A 21,100-nucleotide genomic window follows, 5' to 3' on the forward strand; every position below is an offset into this window, starting at 1 on the left:
CCTGAGAACATCATTCAGGACCTGAAACACAGTTTCTCTTTCTCATTGTATTTGCCTAAAAAAGGACTTGGCAATGCTCTTCAAGACTAGACCTATTTATAAAGCATAAATCTCTTGCTTGCCTTCCCTTTTTGCTCAGTTAGACAAGTAGCTGATGTGATCTAAAACTTAGATCCCAGGAATAGAAAATCCTTGATATGTCTTAAAAAAAAATAAAGTCTCTATCATTATGAATTATGTTAAATTAGAGAAGAAATGCATTTAAATAACGGAATCATTGTTGGTAATGAGAATGCCAGAATAAGAGTCAAACACAAAAGCATATTCCAAGCTGTCCCACCAACTGCTTCTGAAAAGATAAGCAAGTCGTTTTACCTCACTGAATCATGATTTCCACTTGCCTAAAACGGAAGGTTGTAACTCGATTATCACTAAGAGGCATATTATCTTTATAGTTTCTAGCATTTAAATTCTACTATTCAATTATATGACAGTTGTTTCAAAAATCATAAATGTGTTTCTTTTCTTCTTCCCTTCAACCCTTTCTGGTTCCAATGATATTATGACTTCTAGTGAAAAGGAAGAAATATGCTTCTTCAAAGCTAAAAGTGGCATATTAGATTTTACCAAGGGTTTCTAAGCTATGGAAGACATAATATCAGGCAGATATAACTAAATGACCAATTCAAATAAGAAACAATATTTTAACGGTATCTATACTACTGGTCTAGTAGAACTTGGAACATAGGAGGGCACTCCATAGAAGTTAGGTGCCTTATTTAGTACATTCTGGATATATTAAAGTTAAGTAAAATTCAGCTGGACTAGAATGAATTTAAACACTATTCAATAACTGAATTAAAAACAAAAGACCATCAGTATACTGCACACAGTGAACACAGAGTCTGCCCCCAATTTCAGCCAGTTAGCCTTAAAAATTTAAGATGCCTAGACCTGATTATAAAGGACTACTGTGGGGCACTGCCATTCTACAATTTAGAGGCTATACCATATTAAATTCTTAAGTAAATGAAGAGAATAAGCCATAGAAGCTTGAGAAAGCTGTGCATTTCATGTATAAAAATGAAAATGAAGAGTAATGAAGCATATTTGAAAAAAAGGCCACTGGGAGAAATGTAGAGCAAAGCAAAACCAGGAAGAAACAGATAACACATGTTAAGACATTTTTGGAACCGATAATGCTAATCTGAATAAATACACATATACAAAGAGGCTACATCATTTTCTCTCTACATTTTCTAAGTAGTGCTGCCAAATATGGAAGGATTGGAGCCATTTCTGGGAAACTGCTGAATCAGGAGCATGAGTCAGAAAGTAAACCCTTAGCACAGAAAAAGTACTAAAAAAAAAATGTTAAGAGCTCATACACAAACAGACATACATTCAGTTCATAAGGTCCAAACTTTCTCTAGTCATCAGCGCACCATGCCTCTCTTCCCTTCCCAAACTTATCTTCTTTACATTATGTGTATTTGGAAGAAATCCGTCCTCCTGAGGAATCAGATTTTACCTGGATCTGAATGTTGAGGTGTAGCACAGAGTGGGTACTGCCTGTGACTACAGATGACTCTGAAAACTAACGGTAGGGCACTTGCTATCTTAAATGACAGGAAAAATCTAAAATAAAAATAAATTAACCAAAATAAAGCACTTATATTAAAAATTAATTTTTAATACAAAAAATGCTTGACGGCAATTTAAGGGAGACTAAGATGCTCCTTCTCCAAAACCCTCTAAGATGTAATTATCTCTCTGAAATGGTCTAGACATCACTCTTTTCTGAACTGGGCAGGAGGAATAGATCATGAGCTATTCTCAGCCTTATGAGTATATTTTTGGCACAGGAGGTTCAACAAATACACCCCATACATAATCAACACAATTAAGGTTATATTCCAAGGGTAAGCCACCCTTGGACAACAACAGAATTATTTTCTTCCTTCCTCTTTTGCTCCATGATAGGACCTTCTCAATTTTGTAATGGCACTCTACTATCATCATTAACAGATATTAAAATACCACAGTTTATACAATAACTTCATATTATTTTTACCTCATTCAACATTTTCAACAACAATAATAACAATAGTAGCAATGACTCTGCACTTGAATTTCAGTTTTCTAAGCTCTCCTGAGCTGAATGAGCCAATGATCTTAGCTCCGTTTCAGACAGAGCCCAGGGCATGCAAATAACAAATAACTAATCAAAATGAAGTAACGTCAAATTGGGCCTACTATCCTTATTTGTCCAAATAACCTTAGTCTATCTGGATCTCAACTTTTATTCATTATCATTTTTTATTAAAAAGTATATATATATATGTTTATACTGAAGCTCTGTAATCTCCAAAGAATTTAACCCAAAAAATTCTTCAAATAGTTTGGCTTCAAAGACTAATAGCCAGTGTTGGTATACAATTGTGAAATTGTTCTTTTGAACTTCATAGGAAGCATAATGACATTCTGTCCTATGAAAAACTAAATAACTACAGACAGTGTTCTGGTCTAATGCATGTGTTACAATTTCAATGATCAGAATTCTCTCCATCAGTGAGTGGCACTAACATCCTTGCTCGGCATTTATAGTACATCTTCACACAATGTTCCACAATAGCTATCACATCTTGTTCTCGGTTGTGATGATGAATAGCAAAGCATTTTAATTCATACTCCTGATTTTCACTGTTTTTCTACCCATATTAATTTGCATTTGGCCACATTGATTAGCACAGATTGCATTGACACAAAGCATTGATCTCTGAAGACTTTGGAAATATAAAGAGTCATGGTGCCTTTCATTTTTATAACATGCCAATGTGGTAGATGAGGCCAAGATACTGCAGTTGAGTAGTTAATTCAATAAATCCAAGTGGCTTTCCTGCTCGCCGGATTGAGGCAGTATCAAATGTAATGTTCTTAATAAGAATAACCCGGGTGCTTATTAAAAATGTAAATTTCCTGAACCACAAACAGCAGACACTATAACACTGTAAATCTAGGTAAAAGCCCAGAAGTCTGTATTTTAATAAGTATACCATGGGGTCTCAACACAGTTGGTCCCAAAACTTTATGCTGAAAATTTCTGAGAATGCCTATACCGTGAAGTTCCCTGTCACTGGACTATGCTTCATCTTACCCCAAACTGCTTTACCCAATAACAATTCTCCTGTGCCTATATTTAACAGGTAGCTAGATTATGTATAAAGTTTGCTGACTTATTTTATTCATATTGGCCATAGGCAATATTGTGACAAATATAGTGTCACCCTCCTGAAACCACCTCACTTCCAATAATTTTACCCAGAACAACCTCCTACAAGGCAACAGAGAAAAGTCCATCTTAACATGCTAGGGTTATATTAATTAAATATTCTATTAAATATAGCAATGGAACTAAGAGAAAATAACATATGAAAATACTCTTTCTAAGTATTTTGGGGACTCCAAAGCTGAGAAAGGTGAAGTAAGGAAAATGGAGGAGTAACTCCAATCATGAGTTTGAAAAGACCCAGTCCACTATTTTGACCAAATATCCCATTTTGCTCAGGATTCAGTTTTAGCACTGAAAGCCCCATGCCTCAGAAACCTTTCAGTCATAGGCCAACCAAGACGGTTGGTTACCCATATTTCATACTTCAATATTTAGGCATTAAATTTGTAAAGGGCATGAAAAATGCCTACAATGGTCTATCAAAAGAAAATGTTAAAGTAGGATATTATTTAGGAATTTCCCATGAAAGTTAAGGCTTTAAATTAAAAAAAGGTACCCTAAAATTCGAGCTTTATTTTTGACTCAACAAATTATTGAAAAAGGGGCTCTGCAAAAGAAAACAAAATCACAACTAAGAAGCAATACATACATAACAAATATATAATCTAGAAGTTACTACAAGGAGTGCAGTTTGAGATTTCCAATATATACAGATCCATATGTCCTGGACTTTAAGCTGATAAGGTAGAAAGTCTTCTGAAACACCAATGATTACTTTCAAAGGTAACAGTAATCTGGGCAGGAACAGGAAAAGCAAAGAGTTAAACAGGTTACCCCTTGATTTAGATCTTGACTACGACAGGTTATGAGTTCAGTGCTAATGATTTAAAGCCTGCACTGAGGACGGATAAACAAAATTTCCAATGGTCAGAAGAGCCCTAGCTCATTTACAATTCCGACTAGGGGAGCTGCTGATCACTATTTTCTGACAGATCACTGAGGAGTCATGATTAATTACAATTAATAAAGCTAAAGAAAGTACAATCATTCGTAGAGGAAAATTATAGGCACATCTCAATTATTCAAAGTTGAACTTCTGCTCTGTGATTTATTCATTAGAAAACATCATACTGTGAGCTGTTTTATCTATCTTCCGCCATTTATCTTTTTGTTTCTTTGTGTGCTTCAGTTTCTAAGTAGCCTGCAGAACTTCAGTAGGAAGGATCCTGGGGCCCTTTTCCCCATTCCTGTCTAATCACAACTAACAGCTTCGAAAGCAGAAGCCTTTTTCATTATTTTCAGCAGTCACATAGTTGCCTGAGCCAGACAATTTCACGCAGGACCTAATTACCTCTGGTCTGGCCTACTGTAACAGCCTAATAACTGGTCTGTCTCCGGTCTCAGCCCCATTCAATCCATCCTCCACCTGCAACCACAGGGACCTTTCAATCATGCAAATATGGCCACGGCATTCTACTGCTTAAAATCTTTCAAGGGATTTATTGCCTGCAGAATTAGGTCCAAACTATGACTCAGTGAGAGGTTCATCTCCAGCCAGTTTCCCTCCACCTATTCTATACTCAGACCACACCAAATTATTTGACTCCTCTGACAAAATGAAGCCTTACTCACTGTCCCTCTGGCCAGAGTACACAGCTCTCTTTACCCTCCTGATGACCATCTGCTTCCCCTTCCTGTCTCAACTCATGCCATGTCCTCTGGCGGGATGAGGGTGCGGGTGTCTTCTCAGACCTCCTTAGGAACAAATACATCAGCGATCACTGTTCTAGGCCCCTACTATATATATATAACTGTATATCTCTCTACGTATAGTTAATATTCAATGTCACTCAATTTCTTTCTCCCTGTGGATGTGGGCTTCCTCCTTAATCATTTCTATACTGTCTTACACTTAATATAACATGGATAATCAACAGGCATGTATTGACTGATTTCCTAGAAGAAACAATTTGTAACTCAGAAAGCAAGTTTATATAAAGAGAGAAACTCTATTAAAATCAGTGAAAAATAACAAACAGGGGCACCTGAGTGACTCAGTTGTTTAGCATCTGGCTTCACCTCAGGTCATGATATCACGGTTCCTGGGTTCAAGTCCCACATCGGGCTCTGTGCTGACAGCTAGCTCGGAGCCTGGAGCCTGTCTTTAGATTCTGTGTCTCCCTCTCTCTCAGACCCTCCCCTGCTCACGCTTTCTCCCTCTCTCTCTATCTCTCTCAAAAATAAATAAAACATTAAAAAATTTAAAAAGTAACAAACAGATCAGAAATCTTTACTTGGATCTACAAAATACAAAATAAATAGCCATAAAAGAGAGCCCTCAATCAATCTTAGAAATTTACAGTTTATCTGTAGATTTAATAAAGTACATAAGTGATGAATGTGGAGAATTATACATGTATATTGCATAAAGAAAATATATTTGTAATAATATACAGACTACTAGGGACATAGTTTCTCATAATAATGTGCTAATTTTGCCAATAACTTAGGCACGAAAGGAAATGCAGGCAAATGATAAATATTAACTAAGAATTCATGAAATAAAACTAGTAATCAAAAAGAACAAAATTATGTCAAATTGGCAAAAAAAATTATAATATCCATTGTTGGCAAGGGTATGAGGAAATGGGCACCTTCATACACAATTGTAAATTGTTAACACTTTTCTGGATAGCAATCTTGACCCACATTTAAAAACAACAGATTTATATGCCTCTTTACCCAAGAATCCATCTCTAGGAATTTATATGACATTGGACATTGGTGTTAAATTAATCAAAACCCTGGACTATAAAATATTTACATTACTAAAAGAAAATGCCTAAAAGTCCCAGACTAGAAGATGGCATAGATTATAATGCAATAAAAGCATTAAAACTAGTGGTGTAGAATTATAATTTGATTTTAAAGGCGTTAATATTATACAATAAAATAAGTTATAACACGGCACATGTAGCATAATAACAATAGACCCGAATGCATACATCTGAAAGGTTAATGACCAATATGGTAACAGGAACAGTATAATAGTTGAAATTAGGAGTAACATGTTTATTTTGCATATTTGTGGTTTTTAATTGTTCTATAATGAGCAAGTGTTTAATAGCCCTTTCATAATAAAAACAGATTTCTGCAATGAATTATTAAAGAAAAATATAGACTAAAAAACACACAGACAGGGAAGACTGAATAAATATGGTAGTGAAAATGGTATTATTGCAGACACGGGTGTCAAGAGTGAGCATCAGTGGGGGCACCTGGGTGGCTCAGTCAGTTAAGCATCTGACTTCAGCTCAGGTCATGATTTCATAGTCTGTGAGTCTGAGCCCTGCATGGGGATCTGTGCTGACGGCTCAGAGCCTAGAGCCTGCTTTGACTTCTGTGTCTCCCTCTCTCTCTCCCCGACCCTCCTTGAGTTCTGTCTCTCAAAAATAAACATTTAAGAAAATTTAAAACAAAAAGAGTGAGCATCAGTGTATGCACTTTACAGTAAGAGGGGCAGGCTCATTTTCTCAGGAAGAAATACATGCATTTTGAGATGGTAGTCACTGGGGTTCTGAGCACAGATATACCATGAAAGTAGTGTTGTAAGCAAATTTACTGGGCACTAGTGGGTGATCTTCATGTACACAGGGATCCTAAGTCCACTCCTGAGACAACCTCTGTGATTCGGAAATATTACTATATGGGCTTCAAGAAGAATTGAATTGAGAAACATCAGTAAGAAAGAGGGACAGCAAGCACCCTACTCTTCTGGAGGCTTTTCTGATACCTCTCCCAGGAATGCCCTTCTCCCAGGCATTAGTTCTACTTAAGATCCAGTGTTTAGGCTCAAATGTCACCTTCTCATTACACCACCCTGATTTCCCTATGCTCCCAGTCCCTCTTGCCTTACATTATTTTTTCCGTAGCACTGAATGCTTTCAACATCCTAGATGAAGCACTTCATTTTGTTTTCTGTTTCCTACATAAGAATATATATGCATCCTCTGGGCCAGGAAATTGTGTTGTTGTTGTTGTTGTTGTTGTTGTTGTTGTTAACTAATGTGTCCTCTAGTGTTGACATAGTGTTTAGCCTATAACAGTTGTTCAATAGGAACTTGTGGAGTGAACAATCAGATATAAAAAGGGAAAGAGGTAGGGAGTCTGAATAAAACTGTAAACACTAATAATAGTGACAAACTTTCCAAATGAGGATACTTAATTTGAATATAAGACGAAGACCTGGTATTCTCACAAGTTGACTCTGGATTAAAACAGTGGCCTCCAGGGGTGCCTGGGTGGCTCAGTCTGTTAAGCGTCCAACTCTTGATTTCATTTCAGGTCATGATTTCTTGGTATATGAGTTATGAGTTCAAGCCCTGTACTGGACTCAGAGACTGCTTGGGATTTTTCTCTCTTTCTCCCCTCCACCCCTGAACTGCTCATGCTCGCTCGCTTGCTCTCTCACTCTCAAAATAAATAAATAAATAAATAAATAAATATTAAAAGAAACAGTGGATTGGGCACCTGGGTGGCTCAGTTGGTTGGACAACCGACTTCAGCTCAGGTAATGATCTCACGGTTCATGGGTTCAGGCCCCACATCAGGCTCTGTGCTGGCAGCTCAAAGCCTGGAGCCTGTCTTCTGATTCTGTGTCTCCCTCTCTCTCTGACCCTCCCCTGCTCACACTATCTCTCTGTCTCTCAAAAATAAATAAAACATGAAAAAAAAATTTTAAACAAAACGAAACAAAAAACAGTGGCATCCACGTAAAGAAAATGCCCTAGAAATTAACAATAACTATAGAACCATAGGTGGTAAGAGTTCTCATAGCTAAGGATAAAAGGAATAGTGGATTTGTGATTATTTTGTAAACCCATGTAAGAAAAAGAAAAGACAAGACAAGTAAATAAAAGGTGAGTATCTAGATTCCAAAAGAAAGAAGGCAATGGCAGAGGTTTACATTTACAGGAAAGAGGAGGCAGTGAGGCAGGGTATAAGAACAACTGGACAGTATAGATTAGAAGAAGCAGAAAAATAGAGGGAGAATGTGATGCCCTTGAATCCAGGGAAGAACTAGGACTATAAAGGGACAAATATTGGGTTTTGTATTTTTTTTAAAGTCCTTGAAGTGTCTGAGAGCAAATGCAGTCAATGGGATATGGAGGTATTAAGTATGTTAAATAAAGGAAGTTGAGTCACGGGTGGTGGAGAACAGAACTAGTTATAAAGGAGATGGTTTTAGAGAAGAATAAGGACAGTTTTCCCCACAGACACCCAGAAAGAGAAGGTAATTATGAGAAAAGGATAAGGAGAGTAAAAAAATGTATAAAAACTGAAGCATCACGTTCTTTTTGATAGAATAGGTGGAGACGATATGCCAAGGAAAGGAGAGGACAGCTGGGACTGGGGGCACGGAGAGAGAGAAAAGGTCTAAAATAGCTCCCACAGGGAGAGCGCCTGGGAGTACAGAAAAGACAATTAAAAAGACTGCCAAATAGCAGCAGAGAGCAGATTGAAGTTTGAAAGCATCCAGTTCTAATGAGCCAAATCTGCAATGCTGTTTGCCTCTAGCAGTGCTCTCTCTCCTGGGAAAGAAGCAGAGGGAGCAAGAGTGAGAGGTAACACAGGTCTTAGGAACTGGCTGGACTAGCAAAGAAGCAAAGGTTATTAATGAAGAGGCAAATCTCAGGCTCCTCATTGGGAGTGAAATTCCAACCCATTTGTAGCAAGGACGGCAACAATGCCCGAGTCTAATCACTGAGGGGTACTTCCAAGGAAGTGGGGAAAGTAATTATTGAGAGTTCTGAGCCGAAAGCTAAAACTTTCAAGGAAATTAGAAAGATTCTCATTTCCCACCACCACCACCATCACTCCTGCTCAGACTACAGGAATGGGAAGAAGCAAAACCTAAATGAGACCAGAGGACTTTTACCAGAAGACTGCTATGAAGTGAGCAACTGTGTGTGTGTGTGTGTGTGTGTGTGTGTGTGTGTGTGCGCGCGCATGCACGCACAAGTACCCATGCAAGCTGGGGAAGGAGGGCTGGAGACCACTAACACAAAAAAAAGTGGTAACTGTATAAACTTTTATGCATTTCTAAGATATCAGGGTCACTCATTTAAAAAAAATCAAATCTTATTTATCTTGAGAGAGAGAGAGCATGATCAGGGGAGGGGCAGAGAGAGAGAGGGAGAGAAAGAGAATATCAAACAGGCTCCACACTGTCAGTGCAGAGCCCTATGTGGGACTCAAACTCACAAACTGTGAGATCATGACCTGAGCCAAAATCTAGAGCTGGACGCTCAACCGACTGAGCCACCCAGATGCCCTAGGGTTACTATTTTTAAACTACAAAACCACCTACCGGAAAAAAGGGGAATTTTGTTTATTACACACAGTTTGAGGATACTAAATTATCCCTCTGCCATATAAGTACACCCTTTGCTTTTCAATCACATCCTAACACTTCCCATTGGTACAACACACCGATGTGTAGGGCAGAGGTGGCCCCTCCAGCTCTCCAACCTCTCACTCTACTCCCACGTTGTTCACTCTGCTCCACCCACCTCTGCCTTCCTTCAGTTTCTGGAGTAATTCAAGCTGATTCCCAACTTAGGACCCTTGCCTGCCATGCTGATCCTCCAGACAGGCCTAGCAGGACCTTGTTGACAGTCAGGCCTCTCCTTAGGTGTCATCTCAGACAACTCTTCTGTCAACCCCAAGATGCACCCTTTATCCCACCACCTGGCTTTGTATTGGCCTTTATTCCTGACACATTTTACCTGGTAACATCTTGCTTATTTTTCTTGCCTTGCCATCTGCCTCCTCCACTTAGAGTATGACCCCCATGAGGAAAGAGGGATTCTGCCAGTCCTGGCCACCACCATATGGCCAGCATTTCAAATACTAGCAGGCACACAATATACATTCAATTTTTTTTTTTTGATGAATGAATGAATGGTAGGTACTTAGTATTTTAATGCTAAACATGTTGGAAAGCAACACTGAGTATATGGTTAACTCATGAGACTTTGAACCAAAGACCATGAGAGGTAAAAATGATATTGCTCCTGTCCCAAAACATCCCAAAATATCATATCTATCTTATTCTAAGCAATAAATAATATAAGTAAACTTGATTATGAATGCAAGGACAAAGGAAGAAACATCCTTGAAGATGAATCTACATACATCTCAGTGAAGATATAAGTGGTCAAAAGGACATAAGAATGTTTATGTTATTTTTACTAGCCTCAGGTCTGGAAATATAGACAGATTTTACAGAATTTGAACAGTGTGGGATTTAATTAGGGCATATACACAAACAAAACGTCAGATAAATTTTCCACGAAACAACTCTGTAAGTTATGAGTAATGTTTTTACTATTTGTCTTGCTATATTAGATCTAGAAACATGCTTAATTCAAAGGTTAAGAAGAAGCAGATCTTAATCTCTTCTCCATAAATGGCAATCTCAAAATACTCAAAATAAGAAATTCAGTCTCTAGTCAGGTTTTCACACATTCTATGGAAAGTATTCTCTGCTGGTTCATAGTTACAAAAAAAAAAAAAAAAGAAAAGAAAAACAAAATAAGCAAACTAAAAACAGGGGGTAGGAAATGTTAAAATCTGCAGTCTTAATGAATACTTTAATGTACAAAACTCGTAATGACCTTATGTAGGACATTATTTATTAACAAATTCCTCTGAAATCTGATGAAGACAAATCAGCTAATACACAGGTATATTTTCAAAACAACCCACTTTAGTATTCTCTTAACATGCCCATGTGGAAGCCAAAAATCAAAAGATTCAAGAACAAGGAAACCTCTAATCCACATGGAGAGACGTCCTACAAAAACACCTGGCCTTTACTCCTCCAGTATGTCAAGGACGAGAAGACAAAGTAAGGTTGAAGAAGTATTCCATCTTGAGACTAAGAAAACAAGTGAACAAACAAAGGGCAAAATCCTTAAACTGATGTTGGAGGGAGGTGGGTGGACAGCTATGCAGGAAATTACTAGAACGGATGAAATTTGAACATGGACTCTGAACTAAATGGTAGCACTCTATCATTGTTAAATTTCCTATTTTTTAATTATACCATGATTTTGTAGAAAATTTTTCTCATTCTTAAGAAACACAAACTAGAGATAAACAGGAAAAAATGGATGAATGAATGGATCGATCAATCAATCAACTGTCTGTCCTACTGAAAAATTTCAAAGACTGTCAAGTGAAACAGAAACTTCACTCATGTCAGTGATTATTAGAATAACAATAAGTAACTAGTAAACAGATGTGTCAAAGATAGAGCCATATCCTATAAGACATAAATCAATAAAAATCACAACTGCTGTTTAAGTTCTAAGAATATATTATTAGTTCAATAGGTGAAATATCATAAAAATCAAAATGAAAATATAATTTATTGAAATAAAAATTTTTGTAAATTGATTTCATTATGTATCAATATATGGTAAATTCAAAATATACCAGGACATCACTTCAATTTTAAGTTAAAAACAGACTTGGAGGATATAAACTACAAAATAGTCCATGGAAATCAAATTCCAGATATAGATTGATGAGTGAAGTCTTTACTCACTGTCCTTAAAAATCTTAATTTTTAAACTGACGCACTAATAATAATAAAACAATAACAATACAACACGCAGCTCTAGGCTGGTTACTACATCATTCTTACTGGATGGAGGAAAAAAGAAGTTTATAGAGATTAAGTATCTTGCCTAAAACTGAAACAGTGGTCTGTGACAAGTGTACAAAGATTATAAGGGCCTGCCTTCCCTTAATCCTTGGATAAAACTTTTTACCAGGATGGGAAATTTTTTTCATTATGTAACACTTCCAATCTTAGTATAAAGCTTGAATGTGTCCATGTACTGCCTATGTTCCTTTCAAAATTCCCTATAGTTTATACATAATTAGCATTTTAAGATGGAAAATGATATTACTAGAAAAAATTCAAAGCTAAAATATTTCTTGCTATTTTATTACTTGTAGAAAGGGTAAAAAATTCAAGATACACACTCATACATGTATATATGCATTCTATGTGTGTGCATGTGCACGTGTAGATATTATATTGGTCTCAGGCATTGAGGAGGTTCCAAATCAACTGGGCAATACTCAGACCCCAAATAATGTGCTCCGATTTCTTGTTTCTTTCCTTTGTAACCTTACTGTCCTCACAACGCAGCAAACTGTGACTATCTGGGACACACCAACATTAAAGTGCATCTTAAGGAATGACATACAGGACAGAGCTATACCGAAGCAGAAAAAGAAGAAAAACCTCTTTTAACATTTTTTTTTTGGTCAAGGTTCAGCTGAGGAAATCTACTGACCCACTTTGAAATTAAAATGCTGCTTTAGCACAGACACACACACGGAATTTTCCACTGAGGCTGCACATAGTAGCATATCAAAGCTCTACCAATGACACCCGAATCACCATCCCCAAGGCAAGAATATGCATGCTGCATTTAGGCAGCTCACTAATTACCTTGAATTTATTTTAACCTTAAATCTTTAAAGAAAAAATATGATTATAGGAAATTCAAGTTTGCAATTAAACTAGGATATCATAATCATTTCTAGGAGTCATCTGTTTCCTTTTCTTTGTGGTATTCCTGAGTTATCATTACACATGCAATCATCATAACAGTAATCTTCATTTTCAAAGTGGTATCAACTTAATATTACGAAACAAATAAGAGACAAGGCATTACTTTCATTATCATGAACTGAGACATTCTGACCAATTCATGACAGAGTTCGTGCGTGTAACATAATGTAATTATGGAATAAAGAAACTTGATGACATATCCATGTTTTTACTCACCAGTTGTTTCCACAATGCCTTCTAGGATGACGACAATCTCGAACTGTTCAGTTTGCATGCTTCGCTGGGATAGGTCATAAAAGGGGCTTTTGGCATCGATCACGTGGCAAATTGTGAGGGGGGAAACAAGAAAAAGTTGATCGGCCCCTGTACTAAAACCTACATCCAGTTCAAGTTGGTCAAGGGGAAGGAACTCACCCTCAGGTGTCTGCCGAGACTAGACAAGCACACAGAAAAAGAGAAGAAATCACCACTTGTACTGAAATTTTCAAGGCAGCCCAACAGTAATTTACATCATTGCCAACATTCTGCACTATCAATCATCTGCAACAAAATCCAAACAAATCATTATGCAGCTATGTTCTAGCAAACGGGCCGAAATCCCACATAGCTCATGGGGAACATACATGCATTATTTATAATATACGACTTACTATAATTACCATTCCCTAACTCATGAGCTTTGGAGAAATGCCTGGACCAACAATGGCTGTTAGCACAAACTGTGGAACTGAGTGTACATGGCTACTGCTTGACATCAATCACTCCAGGATAACTCACTGCATGCCAGGTTTGTTTTTCTCACAAAGCAAATAAGTAAGCAATTCTTAGGGAGTTTGTTTAAGCTGAAAAAGATTGATCGTAATTTAAGAAGAGATTGATTACATCGTTACAAAGCAAAACAATAATTTTTCTAGGACTTTTGAAAGGTAACAAATAGATATAAACTTTAATATAAAAGTGAAGATGTTATCATATTATGTACACAACAGCTGACAGAATATAAAGAAAAGGCATATCCTGTTAGCCGAAGGCTTTCAAACTCCTGATAGTATACTGCATTAAAGTGTTTAGTTCTCTATTTTATGAATATTAAAACACAGTGTAAAAATTGTGCCAACCTGAAGTTTTTAAATCAAAATGCAATTAAAAATCTATCCTGGGTAGACTCACAGTTTACCAAAACTTTCATAAGATGGTGGCATTCAGTGTCAGTAGAAATCATCATAAAACTTAAATTGCTTACATGCTAAAACTCTGAAAGATTAATTAAAACTGACTATTAACAATTAGCAAACCATGAAAGTAAGCTTCTTTCTGTTCTATTCATCCTCACTTTATTTTCCATATCTGTTCCTTATAAGGATCACATATAATCAAACATGTGTTTAATTTTAACAATGATGCCAGTAAAATAGGGTTAAACAGTTGCATACAGAAAAAAGTGAGGGAAATGGGGCTTGGAAGAATCCAATATATTTAACAGACTCTGCCAAGCTAATTTAACAAACCAAACAGAATCTGTAACACTGGTCTGTCCACTGAAGTGGCAATTTAAAGACAAAATCCTTACTTTCAGGGTCCCAAGAAATACAATGGCTTTTTATGTGGAATCGATGAGTGTGAAAATACTGAGAAATATGGTTTAGTACAATGTCCTCTGTGGCAAAATGAAACCAAGCTAGTGGTAGACTGTTAGGGCAGCAACTGCGAGATCAGGCTACTTTGTATTTGGTGATACTCAGGATTTTGTTTGTACAGAAAAAATTCAATGAAAATGTTGAGCTATGACTTATGAACAGTTGAGGAAAAGAAGAAGAAGAAGGAGGAGGAGAAGAAGAAGAAGAAGAAAAGAAGGAGGAGGAGAAAGAAGAGGAAGAGGAGAAAGGGAAGGGGGAAGAAGGGAAGGACAGGGAGGTAGTAAGAAAGGAGGAGAGGAGGAGGAAGAATAAGAGAAGGAAAGGGAAGAGGAGAAGGAGGAGGAGAAAGAATAATAATAATAATGATTCTGACAAGAAAAAAATCCAGGGGAAATCATGATAGTCTGAAAATAAAAGAAGTAGCTCTAAACAACCAATGTTGGAGAAAACAAGACATTTTTAAGCCAGTAGAAGTTACCTATACTTCTAAATTTATTCCTTATCAGTAAAACATGGATTAGACCAGCATCCTTCCAACCACAGAATTGCATAACAAGTATTCATTAAAATTACAAAATAAAAGCCAAAAACAAAACAAAAACAAATAAAAACAAAAACCCTGTGTCATTATTCTCTCACCTAGTAAGAAACAGGTGCTATATAAACACAAGGTGGTATTCTGGTGTTTATAAATAGTGAAGAGAATTTGGGTTGTTTCTCTAACTATTCTAAGCTCTGCTTTTTCTGTACTAAATGAAAATGTTCCCAAAATAATCTGTTAAAAAGTAAATTCTCCATTTATTTTAAAATAACTCTTCCCAAAGGATGCCTTTTTCTAATCTTATGTATATAAATAAAAATAAAATTAATCTTTCTTTTTTATATATTCATTACTTATACCTGTGCCTCATTCTAAAAGGCTGTAATCTATTAACTTTTATATTCTCTGATCATTCAACAAACCATAAAGGGATGTGGCCTAAAAACAAGCTCTCAGGAGAATGTCAACCTAGCATAAGAAATATTCTAATTTTAGCAAATCAGTTAATTCACATATAGGTAATTTAGACTGAAATATACAAGAGTCTGTTCCGTTCAGACTCCATATATGTTCTGATTTTAAAAATTTGTTCTATATTTTCAAAATTATATTTCAAAATGTTCTATAATTTCAAAATATATGTATAATTATACCTATGTTCTCCCTCCCCAAAATGCTTTATATGCTATCCAAGTCATAGGAGAAACAAAGTTGACACTGTACCTATTGTGTGATACTATATGGAAAGTAACACTTCCATTACTTTGAAAGATATTTTCCATGCTTTTATATTTTGCAGATAAAAGTCCCTGCATATTCATTGAAAATTATTTTCCAGTGGATCCCATATAATTTAACATTTCTTTAAATGACTCAGAGACGCTATATGTATCCAAAATTTTATCTTTTAGGTCTTCTTCCTTCATGTTAGGCCAACCAGTATTTCAACTATAAATATGCTCACCGCCCCCCCGATTTTTGTTCACTTCCCTAATGCTGTGATAGACTGGGAAGCCTATCAATCACTGTGAAGTAAACAGAAAGATACTCTATGTAGAGGAGTGAAGGGTGCGGTCTGAGTGTGGCAGGTGCCTGGAGCCTGGAATTGTGTGAAGTCTGAACTCCTGGCTAGAGCCAGGTTATCTTATCAGTACTCAGCCAAATACTTGCAATGTTCCAGAAACCTACATACGCTTACCAAATACATTTTCAGAAGCATACACATTTTACTAGAGGCTTACAAGGAATTCTAATCTAGGCTTTTCTAATTCTGGTGCAATTCCAGAGATTTTTCTGGAACAAAAGGGGGAAAATCCCTATGTTAGTTCTAAGTCTCTCAACTTGTGTAAAGCGGAGTGAGAGAACTTTTGTTCTGGGATAGACACATGCAAATGGAAAGGACAGACAGAAAGAAACTATGTATGTGCTTTCAGAAATTTAAAGTGTGACCTTTACCCTGAATACATGGTAAGTCAGTAGCATTGATATTCCATCATTTTCAGGTTTTCTTATTTAGCTAATGATTACCATATTTCACCCAGGAATTTTCATAACAAATAGAAAAACTATACATAAAAATCAAGCTAACCTTTCTTTATTATGTCACCTTGAGAATTCTGAGAAAAAATCCTTCATTAATAGAGCAGTTTGCTGACGGTCCACACTATTTCCCTTAGCTCTATAAACCTCCTAATCTATATGGAATGCAGAACCATGATCATTTCCTAGATAAAAATGTATAAATAAATTCAGTCAGGATCAATAATAATTAAAAATAATTGCTAGAGACTAAGATTGATATTAACAAATTGTTAAAATTTCTAACTAAGGTTAACTTATTTTGATGAAATAATCAGTTAGACTCAAAATGATTGAATGAATAAAGAAGTGAGAAAAAAGTACCAAAAAAAACAGTTCATGGAGAATTTGTAATTTTCAAAAATTTAGAACTCAATTTACAAACACTAAGACCTGAGGATGAATTCCATAAAATTTTATTTTCAACTGCATGCAATCTGGGGTAGAAAATAAGGACCTTTCTGCCATTTTAAAGCCTTTCTGTTTGATTGCATTATAACAAATTCTGAGGGTTAAGAAAAAAATCAAAGAAATCTAAGGCTTAAAGTTTATTTAAATTTACTGTACAAAAATTCTAAGTAGAACATATGTGCCAAGAACTTCTAAGTTATTCTTCATTATAAAAATATTGCTATCTAAAAGTAATATTTTATGGCCTACATTTTAATCATGTAGAAAATGACTCTGAACTTCCTGAAAGTCTAAAAGAGACCTACAAAATAACCAATTATAAATTCTGATGAAAGGCAGAAAAAGATTCCAAAGGCACAGATGCCTTAAAGGGACTATCGATGTCATGGACTTTATAGACGAAGAGTTTTCATATTACAGATGAAAGACTGTTGAGTACATGTCCAAAGACAGACAGACACACACCCACATGCGCGCGTGCACGCACACACACAAGCTCCGAGATGCACATTTAGAACTTCCCCGGGCAGACCTATATTTGGCCATCCTCCTTCTGTGAGATTTGCAACCAGTTGTCCACATTCATTCAACAGGAACACGCTGCACCAATACAATCAATCTCTTCGCAGCCCATCTCTCCTCTCTCTAACCCATAACAGTGTTCTAAATATAACCACTGTACTCTTTCCTAGCTGGGAGGAAGGCTAGGGGAATTTTGAAAAGAACATTTAATCACGACCATCTGATCCATGAGATGTTCCCCTATCATATTCTAAGGCTTGTCCAGGGCCCTATTACCTCCCACAAGTCTCCACGGGAAAAGGGTACTGATGGCCAGTGTTTAGGAAAGGAAAAGACAGAAATGGAGGCTAAGATGGAGAAAGCAAGCCCTTCTGGCCTCCCACTTCCTCCATTTTATCTGTAATTTCATTTCTCCTCTTTAAACATGAAGTGTGTGTGTGTGTGTGTGTGTATGTGTGTGTTCATGCGCTGAATATATGCTGAAGACACAAAGAACATGAAATGAGGTCGGAGTGCTATCTGCAAGCTAAAATTAAGAAATAAGCCAAAAGCAGGTACAAGAAGAAGGAACGAAAATGTCTTGTGACTCGAAGTAGTTCTGGCAATGGTTTTTGGACTCAGAACAAAATTCAAGTCCGGTAGAGGAGAGTGTGGACCTAGAATTTTATCTTGGCTGTCTATAATTAAACTGTATATTTCTTCTCACTCTATAAGCTTGAACTCACATCGATACTTGGGTAGAAAAAATATGACCAACATCAAGTCTAAAATAAAAATTTTTAATGCTGAGATAATCATCCCATAAATATGTTTATTTTTATGACAAGAAAGTAACCCATAGAATGGAATGGAGTTTACCTTGAAATGAATTACATGAGGCTTTCAAATAAAAGAACAGCTTTATAAATCCTTGAGGGCCTTTTCTGGAATTTATAATAACTGTGGACAGAATTTGTAACCCTACATGCACATTTCCCCTCCTACTCACCAAACACCCTCAAATCCACCAAATGCCTTTTCCTACTTCTCTTTATCATTTGTTCTTACCTACTGCTGCTTATTTGTGGGTGTTTATGTCCCTTATTTCACACTGTATTCCCCTGAGCACAAGCCACTCTGTACTTTTCAGGAACCATATTAAAAATAAAACAAAACAAAGCAAACAAAACAACATATCACCGCTATTTTTTAAAAGAATGAGAATTCTAATTAAAAAAAAGTTCTGTACCTATTAGAGAATTATTGTACTTGTATCAAAGAAAGCAAAGCTAGGCTAAGGAGAGACTGTGCTTTCTTTTTAAAGACATAATGAATCCACCTAAAAAAAATCACCAACCATTGTAGAATCTAGCCCCTAGAGTTCTCAGGAACTCAGTCTTAAGCTTTTTTATATTTTTAAATATTAGTTAAATATAGTTTTATGATATTCAGATGAACAAGTGTTTATTAGGTACTCATTTGTGGATTTAATTTTTTAAGAGGAGGTAACTAATTATCTCAAGACCAAAACAAAATTGGCCAAGACCAATTGGTGGAAAGAGTCAGTCGTACAAAATAAAGTCACATAGATTCAAATATATAACTGCATTTCAGTGCAAGGTACGAAATGAAGACAAACTAATAAATATATGAAAAAAATCAGGAATCATGTGGCCCAGAAATCATTGTGGTTAAAAGATTAACAAAAGATTAGGACAGGTGAAGAGGAGGAAGAGCTTACTGGTTTTAAAAACAACAATTTTGTTTTTTATTGCATCTGCACCTGCTCATGTTCATATGGGGAAACCAGACAGCATCCAAATTGAGTATCCATATAAATAGAAAACTTTTAAAGGTAAATACAAAAAGAATATATATGATACATCAGAAGGTGATGGCACACTAGTACCTTTCAAAAAGTTAAGGGATGCACAGCTGTTCTCCGAGAGAAGAAAGATAACTATATGCAATGAATAAGAATAACAATATGAAGAAATACAATTACGCTTCCATGAGAAGAATGTATCCTTGTTTCTATATTTCAAAATACGTATCCAACAATAGTTACTTTTAAAATTACTTCATGTAAACATACTTTGACTGGGTGCCTATATAAATATGTGATGGCTTCTGGATAATAAGTTCGTGAATTCTTGAGTAATGTATCAAGAAATATTATTTAAATCTTCCCTAACAAGATGTATGTCAAGGACAGTCAACTATTAGTGTTAGATTTATAGGAAGGAGTAAGTGAGACTTCCAAATCCTTTAAGTCCAATACTAAATCACAGGGTCCTGAGTTTGAGCCCATCAGCCTCAAGTCTCAGGCATTTTTATTAAAACTTTCAACTGGATGATAAATTAACTTAACGTGAGCAGGCTAGTCCATTAGTTCGTATAGTCCAGGTTTTTTTTTAAAAAAAGAAAGGAACTAAAATAAACTGAAAATTCAAAAAAAAAAAAAGAAATTCAAATAAGACATTATTATGGGGATGAGAAGAGGAAAAAAGAAAGAATATTCATTTTAAAAGAACTTTCTGTAGCTATATTTATAAAAACATATATTTTAAAGAATAACTTCTAATTATGCCCTTTCATTTTTATTTAATCTGACTTTTTTAAAATTTCTGAGCAGAAAAAAGACCAACCATTCCAGGCATAAAGCTGGAAGATCTATATGTGAATATCAAAATAAATTTCAGTATTCGCAAGGTTGAAGACAGGAAGGGTTGAAATAAAATTTGCTTTCAGATAGGGGTGTCTGGTTGGCACAGTTGGTGACTCCTGACGTCAGGGTCCTGAACTCAAACCCTAGGTTGGGGGTAGAGATTACTTTAAAATATTTTGCTTTACTATAAGACAGAAAAGTTTTATTAAAAAAATAACTTTAATCAAAACTTAGAAAATTCAAAGGAAGTATGCATGGAGAATTCATAGTAGCAAGGATAAGATAGACATACCTATGTTCTTACTGACCTCCCAAGAACAGAAATTACTTTATAATCATCAAATAATACTAATACTGATACATAAGTTGTTATTAAAAAAATAAGAAAACAACAGAAAAACTATAAATGAAATTAAAGTAGCTAATAGGAAGAACATAGACTATAATTATCATTGACTATTACATTTTTGTTGCCTTAAAATTCCAAGTATTTCTCTGTATTAAAAACAAATCTTATAATTAAAATGTCAAACAGGAGTTAAAAGGGAAAACTAAATGTGGGTAATAATGTTTAACGAGAAGACTGCATAAGACTGATATCAAAGCATTCTACTTATTACTTGAGGATTATGGTACAGCTCCTCTTTCAAAATATAGTTGGCTGTCTTAGGTCACTTCATCTCAGTCCTTAAGAGAAAATGAGAGTAACTTGTTAAGGGCAAATCTCCCCTCTATTTGGTTGAAGGTTATTAGTTTCCTAATAAAACAGGACTCCTCTTTAATGGAGTGTAAGGAACTGACAAGAAATATGAGAATCCATTTCAATTACCATGGCTACAGGAAAACCAACTCAAACAAACCACACTAAGCGGCTGGC

The 21,100-nt window shown here is 35.8% G+C and overlaps 1 protein-coding gene across 1 annotated transcript in view; it reads right to left on the bottom strand.

Annotated features, from left to right (window-relative positions):
* Positions 1-21,100, bottom strand: part of KCNJ3 (potassium voltage-gated channel subfamily J member 3) — a 153,607-nt gene that overhangs the window by 129,002 nt on the left and 3,505 nt on the right. The window contains exon 2 of the mRNA XM_029934557.1: positions 13,104-13,320. Within this exon, the coding sequence (XP_029790417.1) occupies positions 13,104-13,320 (217 nt within the window). The remainder of the gene's footprint in view (positions 1-13,103; positions 13,321-21,100) is intronic.

The sequence above is a fragment of the Suricata suricatta genome, chromosome 3 (assembly GCF_006229205.1).
Source record: "Suricata suricatta isolate VVHF042 chromosome 3, meerkat_22Aug2017_6uvM2_HiC, whole genome shotgun sequence".
NCBI lineage: Eukaryota > Metazoa > Chordata > Mammalia > Carnivora > Herpestidae > Suricata > Suricata suricatta.